The sequence below is a fragment of the Squalius cephalus genome (assembly GCF_949319135.1).
Source record: "Squalius cephalus genome assembly, chromosome: 18".
Taxonomy (NCBI): Eukaryota; Metazoa; Chordata; class Actinopteri; order Cypriniformes; family Leuciscidae; genus Squalius; species Squalius cephalus.
Genome location: NC_137139.1, coordinates 31,394,933 through 31,407,377, shown reverse-complemented (window position 1 = coordinate 31,407,377; position 12,445 = coordinate 31,394,933). Strand labels below are relative to the sequence as shown.

At 37.7% G+C, this 12,445-nt stretch overlaps 1 protein-coding gene across 1 annotated transcript in view; it reads right to left on the bottom strand.

Annotated features, from left to right (window-relative positions):
- Positions 1-12,445, bottom strand: part of quoa (quattro a) — a gene marked incomplete at its 5' end in the record, with an annotated part of 67,027 nt that overhangs the window by 46,311 nt on the left and 8,271 nt on the right. The window contains one exon of the mRNA XM_079850189.1: positions 10,129-10,178. Within this exon, the coding sequence (XP_079706315.1) occupies positions 10,129-10,178 (50 nt within the window). The remainder of the gene's footprint in view (positions 1-10,128; positions 10,179-12,445) is intronic.

Sequence of the window (12,445 nt, the reverse complement as noted above, 5' to 3'; positions counted from 1 at the left end):
TTACGTGTTGTATGTTAAAAAGAGGCTAGTGTGATACAATTGCTTGCCATCCTTGTTGATTGTCTTCTAATATATTTAGCTTCTTCTTCCGCTCTTGAGTCTATGGCAGCCCATAGAACCATTTGCGGGAAGGTTGTGAAATTTGGCACACTGATAAAGGACAGTCTGAGCATTAACCACAGCGATTTCAGAGTCTCTGACTCAATCTCTCTAGCACCACCAACTGTCCAAATTTGCACTTACATTCATGCTAATAACTTTTGAACCATAGTGGCTAGAAACAAACTTTTTCTCTGATTCCTTGGCTCAAGACGATTCGATTGCATCATATGATGTAATTTCCATCATGAAAATTTTCCCGCCATCTGTAATTTTCAGGAAAAAACTACTTTTTATAAAATAACAAAAGAAAGAATTCGATGAAGAGCGCACCGACATTAACATGAGGTTATATCTCTGCAATGCTTTGGCGTATTGGTTGTGATATAACAACCATGACCTTAGCGTACCTGCATAGTTTCGGTGCAGTGCCACCTAGTGGTTAGGAGATATGAAAAATTGACATTTTGCTTACAACTTCTGAACAGTTTTGTCAAAAATCACAAAACTGGTCTCTTTAGATTTGGTGCAGCATGCCCAGTCGAACGATAGCCAATTTTCCCATTTTGGGCTTGAATTGTTTGTAAAATGTTATATTTTATGAGCGCATTGGTGTTTCATTATGAAACTTGGTATGTGTCATCGGCACCATGCCCTGAAGGTACTGAAAAAGTTGAGACAGCGCCACCTTGTGGTCAAAAGTTAGAATGAAATTTCCAAAAATGCTAATAACTTTTGACTTATTTAGCCTATTGTAATGAAACTGGTCCAAATAGATTCCAGTTAGTCTGATGCTCCCAGCCATGATGGCATGACTTATCATGCCGCCTTTGTGCTTGGCCCCCTAATTGCTGCTTGCAGCTATAATCAATTTTGTGACTAACCATGGTAAACATAGCAAGAACATCAGAAAGTGACTGCTTGCATAGAAGAAAATGGGAACACAGGATTTAAATCAGTAAAAATAGAAGTTTATATACCATGACAACAGCAGTCCTAATGCTAAAATGGGATTTTTTTTTTTTTTTTTTTGTCAATTCGGTACACCATAGATTTATACTGTAAATACATTACTTCAAATATGATTTCTGCATTTCGAATCAGTCACTACAGTAGTTTGTTCTTGTAGCTCAACTGTTAGACAATGGAGCTAGTAATGTTAATATACTATGTAAGCAGTGAACATCAAGACAGTTTACTATGTTTTGAAAAAGAGCTTATTGATTTTTATTTGAACCAATAATTTCTGTGGTTGCAAAGGCTTTCTGAATGTTTTAATATGTTGCTATGTAGTTGCTTGGCTGTCCAGTTGCTATGCGATTGCCATGATGATCTATGTGTTTGTGTGTGTGTGTGTGCATTGCTTTGCAGTTAATAAAGTGTTCTAGAACATTACAAAGGTATTGCTAGTTATACACTGCTTTTCAAAAGTTTGGGATCAGTAAGTTTTGTTTATGTTTGCTCACCAAGGCTGTATTTATTTGGTTGAGAATACAGAACGAAATATTATTACCATTTAAAATCAGTTTTCAAATGTAATATATTTTGAAATATAAATGATTCCTGTTATCAAAGCTGAATTTTCAGCATAATCACTCCAGTCTTCATTGTCACATGATCCTTCAGAAATCATTCTAATATGAGTGTTTTTTTCTTCTTCTTCATGTTTTCAGGATCAAATCTTTCGAGGAACCTTCCCTGCATGAATGCGCTCAAACGCAGCCCAGTGAACGCATCAGTTCAGAGATGCACACAGACTTCAGTTGCATTATGAAGGCAGCGTTCAGCCTCCTGGTAAATAACACTGATGAATAAATGGACTCTAATGTACTACACTTACCTAGCAAGGGCAAATTTACTCCGGTCACTACTAAAGATCACACTGCACACTCTGCGGCTTCTCCTACAGGTCTGTGTCATTTAATTCCAGCCCATTAGAGCCGCACTCTTAATAATGGAGCAATAGGCAGTTTGCTTAGATTAAAAGCTTCCCTCTCAATAGGGTTATAATAACAGAAGCGCAGTCCAGACCGCCTCTCTCGACGCTTGCATAATGATCTGTTCGCTGTACTAGCGCTGCGTCTTTCCGTCCAATTCACTCATTTACTCAGCTTCATGCCCTTTGCAGGGAATGCCATTAGTATTATTATATTCATAAAATCCTCATTATAATTGGGGCCTCATACAATTAATTCCACAATTATATGTCATATTCTTTAAAAAAAAGAAAAAGTATTGTGGAGAGATGTGGTGAAATTGTTGTCTTGTAAGTGCCGTTTTTCTTTCTAAACACTAAATGATCCAGTCAACACTCTTCTAAACATCCTTAGAAATGACTTGAGTTGCAAAATAGCACATGATTATTTTCAGAAAAATAAATCTTAAGTTTATTTCACTCACCCTATTAACAAATACTTTTTCTCTTGTAAGCAGAAATTTTGTGAGTTTTATGCTTAGAACGTAAGAAACAATTAAAAATGATATAGCTACACTCACTGGCCACTTTATTAGGTACACATTGCTAGTACCAGGTCGGACCACTTTTGCCACTTTGCCTTTTACCAAAGCTGCTGGAAACATTCCTCAGGGATTTTGGTCCATTTTGCCATGATAATATCACACAGTTGCACTCAAATCACAACAGATTTTTCGGCTGCACATCCATGATGCGAATCTCCCGTTCCTCCACGTCCCAAATCTGCTCTATTGGATTGAGATCTGGAAACTGGAGGCCGCTTGAGTTTAGTGAACTCACTGTCATCATGATCATGAAACCAGTTTGAGATGATTTGAGCTTTGTGACGTGTGTGTTATCCTACTGTGGTCATAAAGGCAAGGCAAGTTTATTTATATAGCACATTTCATACACTATGGCAGTTCAAAGTGCTTTACACGGAAAGGAATAAAAATAATCACAAAATAAATGCAAGGGAAATTAAAACAGTTACAAAAGGAATTGAAAGAGATATATGATACAGTTATAAAATGAATAAAAAAGTAAGATACATAGGTAAACTTCTCATCTGGCAAAACACCAGTGTATCATATTTTTCACAACTCCCAGTTTTACTCTGAGATTTTCCCATGGTGATTGTACTGTGTGTGTGTGTGTGTGTGTGTGTGTGTGTGTGTGTGTGTGTGTGGTGTTGGACACATAAAGGGATGGACATGGTCACCAACAATACTCAGGTAGACTGTGGTGTTTAAATTATGCTCAATTGGTACTAAGAGACCCAAAGTGTGCCAAGATAATATCCATTACACCATTAAACCACCAGCAGCCTGAGCCGCTGATACAAGGCAGGATGATCCATGCTTTCATGTTGTTATTCTCTGAATGTTTTTTTTTGTGTGTGCATTGCAGAGAACAAGGTGTTGTAGGTCATTAGCATTACCATGTCATTGCTAAGGTGTGTTTTCTGTTTTATTGCATGCCATGTGAAAATTGTAAGTCTGATTGCAGTAATAGCTCTCCTCTCCTCAACAAGACACATGTTTTGAGGCAAGCTTCTGCTGAATTATGCAAAAAATTCGAACAACTTAAACGTCCTGAAATAGAGCAAACGTAACACCCGCTACAGGAACCCAAACAAGACCAGCGGCCGGGGCGTCACATGCCTGTGATGTCAGCACATTTCCACAGTCACGATTGGCCGAGCTCAGCGTGAAAGGGGGCGGGGTGATGCTGGGTACTGAGAGGTCTTGCGACCCCTTTTGCTTATTTTAAGCCAAAAACGCCTCCGCAAATAAACTGCCCCCACCGAGAGGAGTAATTGGTGTAGTATCTCCCAGCACTAGCATGAGATAATGTCTGCGTCGCACTGCCAGCGCTCCACAGGACAGACCCATTTCCATGAGCCACTGGGCCAGAGCAACACACACTCCAATGTTAATGACCTACAGTTTCAAACTCATAAAAGAGATAGATGTTCTCCTTTTGTGTGGGCAAATGTTCACTTTACATCTGTCAGGATGGCTTTTGAAAAAGGATCTTTTGTGGAATTACATAAAACGAGGGCTGGGCGTTGACACAAATTTCTCGATTCGTTTCGATTCGATATTGATTAATTGGGGCCTGTCAGGTTGGCTACAGTACATGGCAAATTACCTACAACTAATGATGTACACTATAAAGGGAACCCCAGTTAGTACATTACTATAATATTACAGTTTAAAATGAACTGATTTGTACGCTACTTACATTTCTGTCATGTTGACTCTCGGAGTGTTTGGTATGGTAATGGATATGACAATGTTGATATGTTTGGTCTTGGTGGAATAGACCCATACACTGCTTCTACTGTTATTGCTGCTGTTGCAGAGAAAGTACGGGTGAGTAATTTAAAATGGCTTCAAACGCGGCTCAACCAATCAGAATCAAGTACAGGAGCTATCTGATTTAAGACAATTCTAGAATGATTTTACAAATAATTGTATTATTTGAATAAACTGCTATGTTAAGGCACTTTTACACAAACAAAATGAAACTACTTTCTTTTTAAAATTATATTAATCTTTCATTTTGACAGGGCAGTTTGAGGAGAGACAGAAAGCAATCAAATATGTACTTGAACTCAATGCAAAGGCAAGGTAAAGTATCTATTTTTATATCCAAGATGGTAACTTGGAGGTAACTTAGTATACTAGTTTTGAAAGGTTTATCGTTAAATAATGTGTTTCAATTTTTTTATGGAAAAATGTTATAGTATACAGTGTGCTAGTATTCCATTGTTGAAATAGCCAATATGAGTACATGAGTGATCAGAACATTTTGATAGATGATATTTGAACAGTGCATTTATTTTTATGCAGACAGCAGAGGCTGCCGTCTCCTCGTGGGACCAAAAATAAATACCACGGTAACATTTATTCAGTGCAGGACTAGTTAATGATTAATGCACACACAGCAGCAGAGGTGATTCGAGCGGTTTCACTGTGAACAGAACGCTGTTAACTTGTGACGAGCATGTCTGAAGTTAATCTTTAATGCAAATCGTATTTCTGTAATTGTAGCGTGCTGATGTGACATGTCATGTTCCTGGAATCTAGTCGTGTGTTTCATGAATTACTGAAGAGGTGAACCAGCTGCTTACAACAAATGAATGTGGATTACCCTTTCTGTGTTTCTGTTGGTTAATGTCGCCCACTTCTTCTGGTCTGCAAATGTGGTTTGGGTCCCTCCTTCAGTGCAGGGTTATTATAGTTAACTACAAATAAAACTGAAACCAAAACTACACATACACACAAAAAAAATCATTACTTGAAATAAACTAAACGTTAACTGAAATAAAATAAAATATAGAAGAAAACCAAGGCAACATTTCTCATTTACATTTAGTTTAACTTGATGTAAAATAACTAAAAACTAAAAATGAAATAAAATGAATAAAAGCTATAATTACAAAAAAAAAAAAAAAAAATTACTAAAACTTTTAAGAAAATTAAAACAAAAACAGAAAATATAAAAATAAAAACATATTTAAAATATTAATAAAAACCATAATAGTATCTCATACTTTAATACTTAAATAACAATGTTCAATGTGTATCTGTGGGATTTTTTCACCTGTTTTCTCGCGCGTCTGATCACTTAAAGCAACAGCACACCTCTGATCAACAACACACATGATTTGAGGAATCATTCACATCTGAAGCATAGATGTAAACGATGAAAGATGTTTCAAGGGGTCATGACATGGATTTTTAAAAATTATTTTAATATGTTCCTTGAAGTAAAAAAACCCACATATGTGGAAAAACGATTATTTCCATCCCTCATTCTGACCCTTATTCTGAAATGAATTGCTCCTTTAAGGCTTGTCAGTGAACGACCACTGTTATGATTGGCTAACGTCACTGCATAGGAAACAGTATCAACACTCATTGAGCTATTGCACCTGAGTGAGTGTTTTGACAACATTATCCATATTAAACCATAATTTACATTGAGTTATGCATAATTAAATAATTTCATAAGCATTCTGAAATAATTTACTCACGGTTTGTGATGCAGCTGCTGTCAGATTTAACACTGTCTCTGCTTCATTTGTCAACAAAAGTTTCTTTGCGAACACTCCATTACACTGTGCCTCGATTACAAAACAATCTGAAGTCAAATGCTCCGAACAAACATTTAATCTTCCGACAAGATTAAAAATAAACCATCCACTTGTTTCTGACGCTGGGATCCTTCTGAAGTCTGTATAGAGACACAAATGAACTGTTTATATGGTCGCGTTAAAAGCGAACGTTCTTTCACTTTTCCATTTGTCCTGTTATCACAGACTCAACGGGTCTCATTACGATACCCAGTGTAGACAGCGTCACTGATTATAATGGGTTTTATTTGCTTTTGACGTGACACACACACCCAGTGTTGGCAAATGTCAGCCGTTAAGCGACTGAACATCAGTGGGCGGGGCCTAAGTGCGATGATGTATAACTATTGGTCGATGTCTTGCTCTGGAGGCAGTCATTTGCAAATGTATGATGTCACAGATCCCGCTATATCAAAACGAGCCGTTTTTGGAGTTTTATTAAGGCTTTGTTTATAATGAGGACGTTTTAAGCTCTGAAACTTGCAGGATGTTTTAAAGACCTCTCATATGTCAAAAGATCAAGGCAAATTTGATTTCTCATGTCATGACCCCTCTAATACTGAATGAGCATCAGTAATAGTGTTACATAAAGAACACTTTTTCTAGAGTATTTGCCTAGATGGAAAATGTTTCTTTTCTCTTTTGGAGGGTTTTAGGAGCTTGGGATGGTTGCAACATGCACTCCGGAGACAATTTTGTGCTGTGAAGATAAAAATTGTTCTCAGTGGGGGTTTGAAATGAGTCACATTCACTGAAGAATCACACTCCAGTGGAACAGACTCTGTGTTATGGCACAATCGCTTTCTGATGATATTTCACTTAAAGATATTTATTTAAATTCATTTTTAAATATAATTATTTTTAATAAACATAATGCACCCGACTTGACCTTTTATTTCCGGGGGCGAGGAAAGAAATGAACCAGTTACAGCCATGACTTTTAGCATTTTGATTCATCATTTGATTAGACTACCAAAAGTTAAGACATTGTACACAAAATGCAATTAATAACTTAATAACTAAGAAAATGTTTAATCAAGGCAATACGAGGCTGTAGATTCCACTGATAATATAAGGGGGTCTACGTCATGTCATACTGAAAAATACCCATTTTAACCATGGTAAAATCACTGTAACATGGCCTAAAGTGTCTTAATTCTTTAATCAAGCCTATGGACCCAAAGAGATGAAAAAAGCAGTTAGAAATAGAGCATTGGAGAGCATAATCATGTAGAGCCAGTGTTAGTGTGTGAGCTCAGTCTGTGCATGTTGTGCGTGTTTGTGTTGATCCTCTCGGCCTTGTAGCCGTGGGGTAATTCATCAGTCTGTTGTGGTTTGGGGTCTGAAGGGCCGGTTGTGACAGCAAACTGCATTACTCATGAGTTTCACTTGATGTCAATGACATACTAGTGCAGATGCCAGTGCAGCTCTAGAAATCACATTAACACACAGATATAATATTGTCTTTAAGCTGGTCGCATCATAATGTACGTCACAGATAAACACTTTCATTATACTCACACTTAGAGGAATCTGTATTGAGATGCAGCATTGGAAATGAAGCCGCACTGTAAAAGTAATAAAAGCAAATATGATAAGAGCAGCAAAGTAATATTCTCCATCTTATTTTATTATATAGCCAGACTGAAGACAATGTCACTTCCATAAACTTCTGCTTTCAGATTTTTCAGTACTGAGATTATGGATTTAACAAATGAATTATATTATGTTTTTTAGGTCTGAAATGCTTTTAGTGAAGGCATGTGGTGGAATAATCAGTCTGGTTGTGTCTCTTACCTGTCTTTAGCTAACCTGAGTCATGTTTAAGAACCGGAATATCATCTTTACAATTGGCCAGTAAGTGATGTCCTAGCAACCACCAAGAAAATCCTAGCAACAATCTAGCAACCTTCAAGAATACCCTAATAACCACCTAGATCCTAGAAACACCTAACAATGCACTAGAATCCACAATAGTGATTGCAATCTGCTCAGTTGATCACGGCCCAATGTTCCACTCATGTACTACTCATGCTCTCCGGTAAAAGGAAGTCACTCCAATCCCGCTCTGTCATGAAATTTCTGTTTGGAATGAATTTCTTGAATAAATGTCTCAATTACAGTAGCTAGATAACAGTTCAAATGTTTCTGTTAGCCTATCTAGATGTTCGTTGACAGTTTGCTGTGAGTATATCACAAAATTAATTTCTTGACTTTGATGTTTACTGTGCATATATGTATAAGGTTCGCAACTTCATTAAAACAATATTTGAACTCCATGACCTCATATATTCTCGGACCAGCATATCACAAAGGACATTCTGGGTTGAGCGAGCGACAGAAAGGTGCTCTCTGCTCTGGAGGAAATATTACTGGTCCACTTCGCTAACATGATTTGATAGCAACGGCATAGAAACCAGCTATCAATGACCTGGCAACCACCTAGGTGACCCTAGCAACCACTCATGACACCAGAGGAACCACTTAAAACATATAGAACACCCTAGCAACCACCCAGAACATCTTAGAACAATGTAACAATTCACTAGAAACCACCAAAACACTGTAGTGACCTTATAGCAACGCCTTAGTAACCATCAACAACCTGACAACCACCTAGAAGTCCCTAGCAACCACCCAGAACACCACAGCAACCCTTAAAATCACCCAGAACATCTGAAAACCATGCAGCAACGCAGAACAAACCACCAAAACATAGCAACGCCCTAGCAATGTCATAGATCAACAACCTGGCAACCACCTAGAAGTCCCTAAGCATCCACCCAGGATACCCCAGCAATCCCTTAAAACACCTAAACCACCCTAGCAACCACCGATAACATCTTAGAACCATGTAGCAACACACTAGAAACCACCAAAACACTGTTGTGACTGCATAGCAACACCTTAGTAACCATTAACAACCTGGCAACAACCTAGAAGATGCTAGCAACCACCCAGGAAACCACTTATACCGCATTGAACACCCTAGCAACCACCCAGAACATCTTAGAACCATGCAGCAACACACTAGAAACCACAAAAACATAGCAACACCCTAGTAATGACTTAGTAACCATAAACAATCTGGCAACCACCTAGAAGATGCCAGCAACCACCCAGGACATCCCAGCAACCACTTAAAACACATAGAACACCCTAGAAACCACCCAGAACATCTTAGAACCATGTAGCAATGCACTAGAAACCCCAAAAAGACTGTAGTGACTGCATAACAATGCCTTAGTAACCATCAACAACCTGCCAACCACCTAGAAGTCGATAAAAAACACCAGCAACCACTTGATGCACCTAGAACAACCTGGCAACCATCCAGAACATCTTAGGACCATGTAACAATGCACTAGATACCACCAAAACATAGCGATGCCCTAGCAATGCCTTAGTAGCCATCAACGACCTGACAACCACCTAAAAGACCCTAGCAACCAGCTAGCAACCCCTTAACATCCATCAAGAATATCCTTGCATCATGGTGGTGAGTTTTACACATTTTATCGTAGAAATATACTTTGCTCTTGGGATGCAGAGTCCAGTAACACTATTCCAGATCCACTGCCTCAATCTCTCTCTCTCTCTTCCTCTTTCTCTGATCCGACCTCTTTCCCCACAGGTGGTTTAATAGTCCATCTGTGTGACAGACATGACTCTAAATGACCAGATTTCCCCATCGCCCTGCACAAAAGAGACACCCTGAAGGAACGCAACACAAATTTGCATACTTTTTTTCAGATCCTCCTGTTCCAAAAAGATCTTATCTTTTTTTCCCCTCGCCGTTTCTTCTTCATTCCCAGTTCCATTTCAGCGTGGAGGGATTATTTATGAGGGGGGTGAGTGTCAGGCCACTGAAATGAGCCTCAGACGCTGGAGAAGATTTCAATCACTGCAGATCCATGGCTCAGGCCCTGACCTTCCTGTAAGAGCACTCTTCCTGGAATGAGGAATGGGGGCGGGTGAAGACTGGGAGAGACAGAGAGAATCCAGTCAAAATCATTCAAATGTGCGATATTCATTTGTAAAACACAGACACATTTACAATGACAAAATTAATGACGAATAAAATGCGAGTCACTATTTGGCAGGAAAAAAATCTTAATTTGCATTGAAACTGCTGGAAAAATTAAAAGCAAGCATGTCATTAACTTAATCTATTCCATTACATTGCAGTGTCGGAGCATTGTATTGGCTTTGTTATAGTACATAGAAAAAGCTTTATTGCGCCCCTCGTTTAGGATTCTCAGCACAAATACAGATGTGAGGGGATAAAACTGATAATTTCAAGGATCATCAAACTGCATAACAATGTAATGTTTATGTGAACAGCAGTATAGTTAATGTAAACTTAAACCTATTAAAAAGCATATTTTTCAATTGAAATAAAGCTGCTGATTTTATATATATATATATATATATATATATATATATATATATATATATATATATATCAAAGGATGCATTTAATTGATCAAAAGTCACAGTAAAGACATTGATAATGTTACAAAAGATTCTATTTCAAATAAGTGCTGTTCTATTGAACTTTCTATTCATCAAAGTATCCTCACTGCTTTCAACATTGATAATAAAAAATGTTTTTCGAGCAGCAAATCAGCATATTAGAATGATTTCTGAAGGATCATATGACACTACATAAAATTCTATGAAAAGCTTAAACTTAAAACATGAATGGAACCGAATTTAGGTTGAAGTACTAAACTTACTAAAACTGAAATAAAAATAAAGATAAATAGAAATGTTTTAAAAAACCCAAACTAATAAGCACAAAAATTACTAAAATAGATTAATAATAATAATAATAATAATAGTCAAGTCAAGCCATCTTAATTTATATAACGCTTTTAACAATGTAGATTGTTTCAAAGCAGCTTTACAGAGATAAACGTATAATTTAAGGTAACAGAGATTGTTTTGGCTTTATAGTGCTTCTTTAATAAAGTTATTTTCCAGCTAAATTTAGTTTTGATTTATTTGCTTCCATCGCAACGATCATTTGTTATTAAATTAGGGGCCGCCAAGACGACACCATTCTCTCTACACAGACTTTAAACGCGAACCTGTGAGAAACGCTGATGGCGTTCACATGCGCATTAAGAATTGGTTCTATAGTTATGTGCGTTTGAATATATGTGCGCAGGTTTGTAATTCCCTACAAACCAAGCCTAAACAAAGTACTGGTCTTTCCTTATAAATTTTGATACAGAATTTTATTTTATTTTGTCACTTCGGGGTAGGTACGCGAAACGAATTTCCCAAAAATGCGTTATCTGTAGAGTGGTAAAGGGATCCTCCATAGGGAGAGACTAGTTGGCACTTCAGCACTGCGTTGACATCGGGTCCAGGCGAAGGTCCTTCGTCAGATCTGGATACGGCCTGGATCCGGCAGGCTGCGGGAAAACCTCGGGATAAACAAAGACTCTAAAATTAGCGTAGATGCCATTCTTCTTATGATGTAACGAGTACATCAGGATTTATGGGAAGTGTTCCCGGTTCCAGCTGACCTAATCTATGCAGCCTAACACTGAATTCTAGAAGTCTATAATGTATTATGTGAATGCTAGGTCAAAGAGATGTGTCTTTAATCTAGCTTTGAACTGACAGAGTGTGTCTGCTTCCCGGACAATGTTAGGAAGACTGTTCCAAAGTTTTGGTGCTAAATAGGAAAAGGATCTACCGCCAGCAGTCGTTTTTGATATTCTAGGTATTATCAACTGGCCGGAATTTTGAGATCGCAATAGATGTGAAGGACTATAATGCGTTAAGAGCTCGCTCAAGTACTGCGGAGCTAAACCATTTAGCGCTTTGTAAGTAATCAGCAATATTTTTAAATTGATATGATGTTTAATAGGCAGCCAGTGCAGTGTTGACAGAACTGGGCTAATATGGTCATACTTACTGGTTCTGGTAAGAACTCGAGCTGCTGCGTTTTGAACTAGCTGTAGTTTGTTTATTAAGCGTGCAGGGCAACCACCCATAAGAGCATTACGATAATCTAGCCTTGATGTCATGAAAGCATGAACTAATTGTTCCGCATTTGTCAATGAGAGCATATGGCGTAATTTAGATATATTTTTAAGATGGAAAAATGCGGTTTTACAGATACTAGACACGTGACTTTCAAATGAAAAGTTGGTATCAAAGAGTTGGTATAATAATAATAATAAATACTATAAAAGTATATAAATAATACTTGTAAAGAGTGATGAATTGAC